This window comes from Amblyomma maculatum, chromosome 5 (genome assembly GCF_055883805.1).
Source record: "Amblyomma maculatum isolate TAMU_Amacu chromosome 5, ASM5588380v1, whole genome shotgun sequence".
Classification (NCBI taxonomy): domain Eukaryota; kingdom Metazoa; phylum Arthropoda; class Arachnida; order Ixodida; family Ixodidae; genus Amblyomma; species Amblyomma maculatum.
This window is the reverse complement of record NC_139348.1, coordinates 119170421-119182880: the sequence shown is the minus strand read 5'-3', so window position 1 is coordinate 119182880 and position 12460 is coordinate 119170421. Positions and strand designations below refer to the sequence as shown.

The 12460-nt window shown below is 43.1% G+C and overlaps 1 protein-coding gene across 1 annotated transcript in view; it reads left to right on the top strand.

The window, feature by feature from the left end:
• LOC146189337 (uncharacterized) overlaps positions 1 to 10462 on the top strand; it is a 54688-nt gene extending 44226 nt beyond the window's left edge. The window contains exons 7-10 of the mRNA XM_084605241.1: positions 3237 to 3372; positions 4304 to 4442; positions 5312 to 5494; positions 10206 to 10462. Of these exons, the coding sequence (XP_084461367.1) occupies positions 3237 to 3372; positions 4304 to 4442; positions 5312 to 5494; positions 10206 to 10415 (668 nt within the window). The 3' untranslated portion in view covers positions 10416 to 10462. The remainder of the gene's footprint in view (positions 1 to 3236; positions 3373 to 4303; positions 4443 to 5311; positions 5495 to 10205) is intronic.
• Positions 10463 to 12460: the final 1998 nt, after the last annotated feature.

Genomic DNA, 12460 nt, shown 5'->3' with positions numbered 1-12460 from the left:
AAATTAAAAGCCGCTCTCTTCGAAACATCCGGCATGGGGGACAGTTCCGAGTAAAAAGCACGATCGTGCACCTAGTGGTAGCAGTTTGCAGATGACATGGCCGAGTACTGATATGGGAGAATGGCAGATTGCTTCCTTCAAGCTGCGTTGGTCAGGCGGGTATCGAGTCCTGCGAACTTTTCGATGCTCAAATCAAACACAATACCCTTAGGCCATGCAAATACATTGATATGGCTTGGCTAAAGCTAGGCGTTACATATATGTTGGTTGGACTTTAGCATACCTTCATAACTTACGAATAATGAGCTTGTGTGGGATAACAAGAAGCCAATTCAATGGCTTAGCGTTAGGCACGTATTAATGTAAATGTACGCAAATTGTACCCGCAATTAGAGCATAAAGCTATTGTGTATTGTCTTAAAAGGCGAAGCTGAAGTGTTCACGCCATTTTAGTAAATAATTTGTGTGGAAATATTTTTCCGAAATCGATTGGGGAATTTTAATTTATATTGTTTAAAGTGCTGAGTATTCTAAAAATAGTAGGCGCTTTACTGCTAAAGCAGACGTTCAAAAATGTCCTGTGATCCAAAATTTGCTCGATTTATTTTAAATAGTTATTTCCACGGCAACGACATTCTCTGAACAGTTACACCGGCACCATGCAAGAAATTAACTCCTAAATTCTATATATACAGTGTAACTACACAATCAGTCGATATTGTTAACCATAAACCCTGACTGCTCATTGGAGGGTCAAATTCTAAAGTTAAAGCTCAGCTAATTTGGTCATCTGGTGAGAAAAGAGGAGTCGCTGGAGAAAGATTTGATGTTGGGAAAGGTTGAGGGTCACCGTAGAAGGGGTAGGCAGCGAACGCGATGGTTAGATGGCATCCTCGAGGCGCTGCAGATGAAGTTATGTGATGTTAGGAAGATAGTGATAGACCGGAAAGCCTGGCGTGACATGGTCCATAGGAAAGAGTCGGACAGGACTGAACGACTGAAGTGAACTGAACTACACAAGTTACACTTGAATTTCATAAATAGAACCATGCAACATTTCCATGTCCCTTTCAAGTTGCCAAAGTAAATCCTAATCAAGTGAGTGACAGATAACGCCTAAAAAGCGCTAAAAGCGCTAAAAAGACACGGACACCGCAAATGCGACCTTCGCTCTTGGGATGAACAGATCTGGACTACTAATACTAGGTTCCGCAGTCAAAACTGAGCGCCAAAGGTACAGAAATTGCGGGCTATGGATCTTTAGAAGCATGCCGAGGTCAGAGTAAAGTATTATATGAGGAACGCCTGAGTAAATTGGACAAACTCTTTGCTGCGAGCTCTGCAGCAAGTACTCAACTCGAGCATTGTACCAGACGACCCGAAGCGCAACCACAAGGTCTATTTGCGCATGCGCCACATCGCTTAGATGTTCTGAACACATTCGCTCCCAGCTCTACACTTCCATAAATTGAAGGATTATGCAAACATTCCGCGGGTGGCTGCTCCTGGCCCTACGGGGCTAGGACTACCTAGTAGGTCCCTGCCGCTTGTGCGGGGGCTAGCCTGCCACCATATTTTTATCTGGTGTAGGCCGTCATTGCACCCGCTACCGTTTCTGTGGTGGAACGGCTGTTGACGCGCGTCTTTCTCCCCTTTTTCTTTCTTCTCTATTTTCTCTTCTGTCTGCACGAGGCAGCGGAGGTGCGTTTCGATGGAGGCGAAACGAAGAGGCGTCTGCGTGCTGTGCGATGTCAGCGCACGTTAAACATCCCCAGGTGGTGGAAATTACTCCGTAGCCCTGCGCTACGGCTCCTCTTTCTCTCTTTCCACTTTCACTCCCACCTTCCTCCCTTCCCTTATGGCGCAGTTGCGGTGTCCACAGAAAACAAATGAGACAGTTACCGCGCCTTTCCCTTTCTAAAAATAAATAAAAAATATGGCAGCGGAGGTGGCTCAGCTACGGAACCAGTGGCAGGTCCGTGCATTTTCTTTGCCTTCTTCCTTCAGTAGCAACAACCTCTCATATGACGCAAATTCCCTATTGTTGTAGTATTGCCTGCATCACATATTTAGTCATGAACTACAAGGGGATACTTCGGAAGACACCGCGTTAATAGTGCAGTTTTTGACAGAATAGGGGGACTTAGCTTTTTCTGGGCTTTCATGCCACGGAAGAGCAAAAATTGATACTGCGCCAGAAGAAAGAATTATGTTGGCCATCATAGTCTCTTTTCTTTTCTTTCTTTTTCTTGAAAATACAATAAAGATGTGTCCAACACTGTTTGGACCCGTAGCCATAGGCTAGTTATGGGTCCCAGAAATGAAATACAATGATGCAGACACTTCGTCACATGCGTAATGCAAACTAGGAACAGCGGGGAGTAGGATGTAAACATCAATACAAAAGCAAGCAGAACAAAGAACAATCGCTTCATTTAAAAAAAAAAAGAGAAAAACATCGTACAGTAATATATCAGATGCCAACGGTGCACAGTATTAGTATCACATATAATGCATGCGCTGAAAAAATGTTTTAGCTGTAGACGCGAAAGTTCGAGCGTATTTTATTTCTTGTGGTATAGTGTTCCATATCTTAGCACCTATGGAAGACAGCCGTCGTTCTCCATACACAATATGGGTAGGCGGTAGATTAAAGTTTCCTAATGTTGCATTTCTGGTAGTACGTGATGATGTATGAAAAAGGGATATGTGGAAGGGGTGGTTATATCTTACGATGCTGTTAACTACAGTTGTTGTTTTTAGCTGGCGCAGTGAATCGAAGGGTAGTATCTGTAGGTCGCGGAATAATGGTTTGCTGGGGTGATCCAGTTCAAAACGTGTTATGATTCCTAACGATCGTTTCTGCAATTTTCTTATCGGCTCGAGACAGCTGTCGTACGTCCACCCCCATGATTCCAGACAGTATGAGAGATGACTGTGGATAAAGGAGAAATATAAAATACTCAGTGTATGAGTGTCAAAGAAGTGACGTGCTTGCAGTAGTTTATAGCACCCGGATGCCACCTTCGGCCCCACTGCTAATAAATGATTTTGCCAGTACAGATGCCTATCAAAGTTTACACCAAGATATTTAAAATAACGTGTATATTCTAGTAGAGAGTTGTTAATGCTAATGCTAAAAACGTTGGTGTCTACTTGTTTACTACGAGAGTGAAATATAGAATATTTTGTTTTCTTGACATTAACAGAATTCTCTCTATTTGTTCTACAAATAGAACAAACACAATTTTATTTTCAGATGATAGACACCCAGGCCGAGACCCAGAGGGCTGCTGGACACCCCTCTTTCATTTTCTTCGCACTGACCCTTTTCAACTACACCATGGAAGACCACTACGAACTAATTTTCAAGTACGTTTTTGTGGCCAAAAATCATGACAAACAGCTGGGAGGAACGTCTCTGTGCGTTGACGAATGTGTGCACTACGGTATGGACCGCTGGGCTCTTGATTGACGGTGACTGCCCAGACCTGTCACCTTGAGAAGTGAAGGACTTCTGGAGTGAAGCACGCTGGCTGGACTGAAGCACAGTCTTGAGCAAACGTGGTATACAACACTTAACCGATAATGGAGCTCGGGAAAACTGCATTACATCAACATCTAGCTTGAGCTATCGGGATGACGACAATTGTGGCGGTGACCCATTTCATTTACATACATGTTTTCCTGTCGCTGCCCCTGTTGTTGTCGCTAGAGTGCAGTTCGATTCAGTTTTTTTTTTAGCTCTGCCACTGGCGTAGTATTGCACACCACTTTTGCTCACTATTACAGCAACAGCGAAATTCTCTTGACTGCCGCTACATAGCTGCATGATGAATATATCGGACGCTAGCGGCAATCGCTACATCTTAAAATGCAGCGCGACTACGGCATGCACATTTCGCGCAGCAGATTGAGTGGATTAACTTATACGCTTTCTATCTCATTTTGGTGTTTAATATTAGTATTTTATTAAAGTTACTCCCTGGCAGACCACCTCTATTGGTCGAGCAAGCATTTCAGTGCGGTTTTATTTCAGGAATTAATCGCACTCCTAGCCCAAATATTGAAAGAACCAAGGATCTCATTCAATATTGTGGGTGGGACAAGGTAGCTGCAGCTGTTGGCGCACCTGTTTTTGTACAGAGGTGGACAGGTCTACCCCTGTACGGATAGGAAATACCAGAGCATGTTATCACTGATATTACTCACGTCGGGTGTTCAATACTTCTGCTTCGTGCGTGCGTCAAAAATTCGTACTTTAATCAGTGAGTAACGCCATGCAAGATGTTCGCTTGCGCAGGAACCGCTACCAGCCAGATGTACTCATAGCTCAAGGCCACTACTACTATGGTGACAACCTGATCGTGGGGTGCCGTATCATGCCTCCCACGGCGGTGACCAGGCCTAAGGAGGCAGACAGCAGCTACCGACACGACCTGGTGGGAACACGGCGTTTGATTTATTTGCCTATGCTTCTTATATAACTGGCGCTATTATTCACTTTCAAAAACTGCACTACGTCGAAGATCTCTGGCAGGCACTCGGTCTCTAGCCATCATGGACTAAAACTAAGGACGTGAAAACATCTTGTGTCATGGTGGAAGATATGATTTACACTCAAGTTTCGGTATGCGCCACCAACATACATAGACGTGACCTTGCTAAGTTATGGCGGTAAAACATTTTGGTGAGCTAGTTCGTAAAGCATCTGAATTGGAACCTCAAAAACAAAGACATGAAAAGACAGACGACGCAGCTTCTCGCTTCTACTTGTATTTATTCGCACTGTTCCAAACAGGATGTTAACTTATGACATCACAAAACGCAGTCGCATTTACCTTGCGTTCGCCTAGCCTTACCTTACTTATGTGTCACAGTGACTACCATCACTGATAGCGAAGAGATATAGAATCAGTTACAGAAGCAGACTTTAGTTTAGCAAGGAATATTAGCCAACCGTATTTTTACCGGAAAATTTTGAGAAAGTTATTAATAGCATGGTGAATGCATTATGCTCAAGCTAATAAACGAAATATTTTGTCATTCCACATGAAATGTACTCCGTGAACGTGAAATGTTACCATGACAAAGTACTTATATTTTTTTTAGTTGGAACCAATTTTGCAAATGATTTTGATATCAGTGTCTGTCTTAACTCTCCACATTTCTTGGTTTAAGGCTAACTGTAAAACATGGGTAGAAATCATTACTCAGTATTTCATTTCATCTCGATGAGATATCCTTAAATACCGAAATTGACGGCAGAGTCGAGTCGCCGCTTACGGACCTCTACAACCACGCCTTCCAGACGATGGCAGTCGACACAATTCGGAAATTATCGAGGATGTTCAAGCCGGACAAGCTGACCCTGTGGACGGTTTCAGTGACCATGAAGGGCCGCTGGACGACTCCTTTCTACAACGGCCCTGTGGAGTTCCTCGATTGGTGCTACAACGACCCAAGCGGAAAAGAATTCGGTAGCTACAAAGAGGTAAGCATTCGTCATTTTGCGAACCGTGCATATACATGAACAGTACTTGAACTATTATAACTATACTGCACATTTAAAACAGCACTTGAATTATATATATTAATTGTGGATTTCAGGATTTAACGTCCAAAAGTGACTCGGGATATGAGGGGCGCCATAGCTGAGGGCTGTGTACATTCCCACCACCTGCGGTTTCTTAAAGGACAATTGCGAGTGTATTTAAATATTTTAATGCGATAGCTTCAAAATGCACCAATGGCCGGAACATTCATCATTATCAACTCTGTGAGTAAAACATTACGAGCCTGACTCTGGCAGCTGGTAGTTGGCAGGTGACATGGGAAGGCACTGACGAGATGGCAGGTTGCGTGATTTCACGAGATCAGATAACTTTATCACGAGCTGCCAGCTTGGCTTCACCAAAGCAGTTGAGTAGGAAATAAAAAAAAAAAAAAAACAAAAAAGTGAAAGGCAATCCGTTTAGTAGAGCATGCGCCTAACATTCGGAAGGTACCAGGATCGATCCCTGGTGCCGCCGGGTACCCACCACTTTTTCAATGGGTAGAATATTTCTCCCGGCCTGCTGATCGGCTCTTGGGTGGAAAGCTCGGGGTCTTGGACCAACAATGCCTTTCTTCTATCTTTATGTATACATTTTATGCACGCCTAATAAAGCATTAACGGAGGTTTAGCGCTTGTATATGCTCTAAACCACGATTTGAATGGTTTTTACCTATTCACAAAAGCGTAACAGTCAGCATTTTCGGCCAAGATACCTTTCGAGTCATTTATTCTTAGTATTGCGAAGGCCCATGGGTTCCAAATGAAAGGCGGTGGCATGTTTTGGCAGCAAAAGTAGATTTGCCTCCATTCACCACTCACACTTCTCTTTTTCGGCACCAGATCTGCCGCGATCCAAACTTCGAGCAGCAGATCACCTACAGCGCGGAGCATGGCGCTGTTCTGGCTAGCCACGCCAGGCAGCAGAGGGTTTTGGCGTTCGACAACGAAGAGGGCTTCTGCAAAAAGGTGGAGCCTTATAATCGGCCTAAGCATCTTTTGACTGAGAAATGATTTCTCAGTATCTCGTTAGCCATGACTTAAAGGGGTTGACTGCGAGAAGCACGAATGGAGCGTAAATAAAGGTTGGAGCATTCAGACAATGTCAGAACAGCAGAAGCAGTACGGTTTCGTAAGCAACCCCGCAGAATTGGCACCACATGGAGAAATGTCAATAATGCTTTAGAATCTGATTAAATTCAGTGAAAGATATGGTTGTTCACAGGGACGTAGCAAAACAAATCGGATTTATTCGAGACATTGAATCCTATTCACATACACTGAGCGTCCTTGCCTCAATATTTTAGAAGACCTGTTGCATAATCTCAAAGTCAGCTTTCGTGCGTGGAAGAAATGCATTCACAATGGCAGTGTAGGTTTCCTTTGGGGACAAAGCGCAGCCTTGAAATGTCGCTTTGCGAACAAACATGCGTGCGCCGTACCTGGTCAGTGGGTATACTTTCCGAACCCCGCGGTGTTAGTGCGACATTGAAATGGCTTTATCGCGGCCTCACGAATGTGCAAAAAGGTGTTCTTGCACAATCATCATCATCATCATCATCATCATCAGCCTGACTATACCCACAATGATCTTGCACAATGATCATGCGTAATTAGAGCACGTGGGAATCTTCTCAGGCCCTCAATATCCTGGAACTGCAGCTAATCATTGTTCTAGATATAATTTTCGGCCCAATATGCAACTATTTATTATTTAACCGAAAAGCTGACTAGTAGTATTTGCGTAGTGATAACTGAGAGCTATCTCGAAGATGAGTTGTTAATGCATCCAATACAACTACGTTTTTATAGAAATGTAGAAGATTTACTCATAATTGTTTTTGCTTCCATAACGATCTCAATTACGGGTTTTTGGCTTTTGCTCTTCTTTATCTGTTTGCGCTTCTTTCTTTGGATTGAAGTTCCGTACCTTTTTTCAGCCGTTCGTTTTGCATTATCTATACTTTTATATGAATAATTCTTTCTCCTAATGTTTCCCACCTTTCTTCTGCACTGACCATTGGCAAGTTTGCACCTTCAAAGCATTGAAATGATTTCACAGAAGTCACTTGAATATTCTCCTACAATGCAGTAGAGGGCGTCACTCTTGAAAAGGTAACAAAATTTGAGCGTAATTCCTTTTCAAAAATCTAAAATTTTATTTCGCTTGTAGTTCTTGTTAATTTCTTTGTTTTAATTTTATTCCATTTCTTCGCTCTTTTTTTTTCAGTACATCATAAACAGCTTTCAAAGGGATCCTTCATACAAACGCCGAAGACGCTGGACTGCGATAATAATAATAATAATAATAATAATAATAATAATAATAATAATAATAATAATAATAATAATAATAATAATAATAATAATAATAATAATAATAATAATAATAATAATAATAATAATAATGAATTCTGTACTGTTGGACAGGGTTGATGAAATTAATGACCTTGGTGTACTTTTTGACCGCACAATCAGCTTCTCCTCTCATACTAAACTCATTGATCAGCGGGCTATGCGCACATTCCGATTCGTCTACTGACTTCCGAGAGAGTTCCGTACTCCACTTCCATTCCTAAGGCTGTACCTTTTCATATGCTTAACGCTTTTGGAGTACGCGTCTTTTGTTTGGAATGGCACTTGTAAATAGAACTGTGACTAGTTTGACAGAGTACAGCAAAACATTTTTTGAATATTTCGGTATCGCTTTCCTTGCGCAACGTCCTCTTCTCGCTCCACCAGGAGTACCCCACAGAATTTTGCTTCTTAAATTTACTGCGGTCGTGTCTGAGTAGATGTAATTTTTCTGAACAAACTCCTTCATGACCACATTATGTGCCCACAGCTCTTAGAGGGCATCCTTCTGTGCGTTCCGAGAAAGAGCGTGAGGTAATTCAGACCGTTTCAAGTTTCTTATTCTCATTCCCCTCTGGACAGAACGCAGAGGTTGTTTAACTCTTTTTGTCTTCATCTAGACATCTTACGAAACTCGCTCTTTTCATTTATATTAGATGTTCGTAGCGTTGGATTCTAAACAGTACTTCATCACATATAACTCCCACTTTATAGCCTAAAATATTGCATTTACTAAACTTTTTGCTTTTTCTCCTATTCAGTGCTGTCTGTACCTTGAACTGCTTTTTATCCGTTTCTTATTTATATTTTAACTTTATACTTTATATTCAAATCTTACTGTCCCACGTTCAATTCTGTTTCTTTATTGTATTTCCCTGTATTTGTAGCCAGTGTGCTGGTACCGCACACTTGTTGCGCCTGGAGTGGTTGTTTATTTTGTGTATATTTCTATACTACTATAGTCAATGACAGTTTTTTTATATATATAAGTGCATTGATTCTTAGGGCAAGAAATGAGCAGTATGCGCACGTGGAAACATGAACCGCATGTAATGAAAGTGACCCGACTTCTATACATGCCTGCCTTTTTCCTACGACATCCCGAACACTTCTGGCAAAACCTTAGCCGAAAATGAGGTGCGGCGGTGGTTTTTCAAGGAGCTGCAAATGATCCAGCATAATCTAATCCAATCGAACCATTAAATTGTCTGAAATTTAATACAACTCAGTCTTACCAGAGCAATAAATAAACGTTCGTAGACGTCCAAAATATCTACCGCTAAACTCTTCTGATTGCGCAATGAAGTCTTACGTTATAGAGTTACGCATTCGCATCACGAGAATAGGCGCTTAGCTAACCGCAGATTATTTTGGCAAGGGTTAAGTGAAAGGTTTACATCGACACAATGAAGATTTGCTTTTTCCTTCTTTTGTTTGCTTTTGTTGCCCATTGATTCCCAATTTGTAGTTCTGCATCAGTTTAGCCTTGTATACATGAGCCCGACGCAAGCGGGTCGGGTAGGGGGGAGCCGGTTGTTGCGCTGAGCCAGCCTGACCCGTCCGGGTTTACATGAGCTCGTTTCTGTCGGGCAAAGATCGCTGCTACACCGTGCTTCGAGCAAGAGAACCAGGCGCAGGCAGGAGAGGAGGAAAAAGAGGAATGCTCAGACGAACAGCTCACGGTCCCGTCTCCGACCAGCAAGGAGGCAAGAGAGGAGGCGCCTGCCCGACGCGTCAGAGTATACATGCCCCTCGCCCATCGGGTAGGGTCGAGCCAACCCACCCCCTGCAGTCGGGCTCGCGGGACCCGACCCGACGGTCCTTTAGCTCGACCCCCTAGCGTATACATGAGCCCGATAGCCGGTTTTTAGCCCGACAGGCCTCCCCGACCCGACTTTGTCGGTCTCATGTAAACCCCCTGTTTGAGGCGTGACCATTGTACATTTTTACGCTTGTATTTGTTGTATGTTTGCAATTCTTTTATAACCTTTTCTTCTCTCACTAATGCATTCCTTCTACCTTCCTTAACTTCTTTACGGGGTACATTTATCGTAAAAATTTATGAGCCGCCATCGATTATAGTGCGATCGCCCATGTCAGAAGATTGGAAAGGGTAATTGAATGACGCTTATACCGGGGCTTTCAAACTTCATTTTAGGAATAAGTTCGCTATACTGAGAAAATTCGAACAAAGCCGCCCTGACTCCCTCAAAGAATATGCAAGTAGCTAGTAGCACTTATGGTGGCTGTCATTATTATATGGCCTTATGTTTGCTCATTTCCACTCCCGCAACAGCTGTGCAGAATCCAGGGAGAACAGCCGCAGCAACGATTTGGAATCGCCGCCTTTGACCTGGACTACGACGATTTCTCCAACACTTGCTCCTCAATGAACAAGTACGGGAACTTTTCAAGGCTGCGAGCGCTGCGCAAGATAGTGGAGTTCTTTAGGACGAGCTTCACAACGGACGCCGACGAAGCCGCCTGCCTGCAGCTGGTCACCTGACTCGTTCTGTGGACGAATAGCTGTACTGCGAACGACCCTACAGCTCACACTCCGCACCTTTTGTTTTTAATAATTTACATTGTATAAATCATACGATGCGGAACAATTTCGTTTTCTGTATCAGTTTATGAATGTCAGTTAAATGACTAACGGGAACAATCATTGTATGAAGTCTTCTTCCCTACCAGTCGCCGTTGATGGCCGGTAAATAGGAAGGAATCTTTGCGCAAACTTGGCCGATAGGAAATATCCCTCTGCGAGTACTACCTGTCACAAATTGTAAACACAAACGTTGTGATCGCTTTTCAATGGCAATGACAAGCGTTTCAAAAGGCTGGACATGTAAATCAATCAAAATTGCGTTTGGCGAGTTTCCAAACTGCAAATTGGCTCTTCACTTTTGAGGAAGCGACTTCCTTTAAAGGCCAAGAGTTCTTCCTGGGCGAGGCGGGCTCGACTCAGCCGGGTATACAGAATCTGTAAGTGTGCATAGTACTGGCACAGTACAGTCTAAAACGAAGTAGTTGTCTGTGATAAAAGTGCTGAAAAGGCTCCCTCGAGGACAGTTCACAGAAAATATGAACACAATGTCAAAATAATGGGCCAGATAATGATTCCTTGTGTTCATTTTTTCTAAACGTCACAGATCTGATGACACATTAGAACGGTGAGGCTGATAAAAAATCAGGAGTAATACGGAAGCACATTAGCAAGAAGACTTGGTGGCAAATAAAAATGAACGAATAGCCTCTCGACCACTGTTCGGGCAACCAATTAATAGTGCAGGAAAAACCTGCAGCTTCTCGCTCGTTCTTGGTTAACATAAGCGAAACAGGAAACAACGTTTCCGGCTTGCAATGTACTTTCTCTGCGTCTTACACCTCGTACAATAAAATGAACGCTTCAACACAATTCCTGAAGCAGCTACAAAGGTTAACCTGTGGAGGAGGGAGCTCTTTTTGTCGAAGAGTGCTTATTAGCTGTTTTTAGCCAAGCTTCGCTCATAATGCAATTTTTTCAAAGTTAGCAAATCTGCTGTCGCGCCTGTAGCGCTCTGTGTTCAGACCACTCCAGTTGAACATATCTTCAAACAACCGCTTTTTATGCGCAAGATATGCAATCTGGTACGCAACACTTAATAAGGGCAAGTAAGCAATTCCGAGTTATTACATGGCTGACCCGTGATTGCAAAGGAGTAAGCCATAGGTGGACGTATTGAGCTGAGCAATTGGACGTGTCGCCTAAGCCTTTAATGGCAGTTATATGTCCTGTACTATATTTTTTAACGTTGTGATGACAAGGTCGTCGCCACCAAAAGAGAAGACGGGCTTAATTGCAATGAATTCTACCCTTTATTGGGCTCACTTGCGCCCACAAAAGAGCTATACTCGTCGGAGGCGAAAACAACTCGTCGGAGGCGAAAACAACGAACCTGCTGTGTGGTCGTCGAACTCAGAATATCCGTTTCACTCGTCACCGCTCATTATAATGTCGGCGAACAAAAATCCAAATACAGCCGCAAAAGGTGACCATACCCTGGAACATTGTAGAAACACACGCGAGTGGCTGGAATCAAGACACCTCTCGACGCACCTTACGTGACAAAGAAACTGATAAGCGTTTTATCGCGAAACGAGTATAAACAAAGAATACAGAGAGGGTCCGCGCGCAGGAATCATAGTGGTAAGGCCGCATACCGGCGGCTGTTGATAAAGTTGAATAGTTCGTGGAAATTTAATGTTAGGCTGATCTCTGTGCACAAGACGGTTGGGTTAGAAATGTTTTTGGTAAGGTAGTGAAATGAGCGTCTTTTTTTTTCCCGAAATTTATTGTTGTTATTATTTCCTCACCATAGCCGGAGAATCAAATGTCTTTCACCGCACACCAGCTGCGGCAAGCCCATTAACAAATTAGTGGCCGACACCAAAGCAGCAAGCAGCATCAGGCTAATCTCCCTCTATGAAACCCGAAAATGACTAACCTGTGCTAAATTAAAATGCCGACTTTTTTAATCAACGCCATTTAAATTATATGTTCCAAAAGTG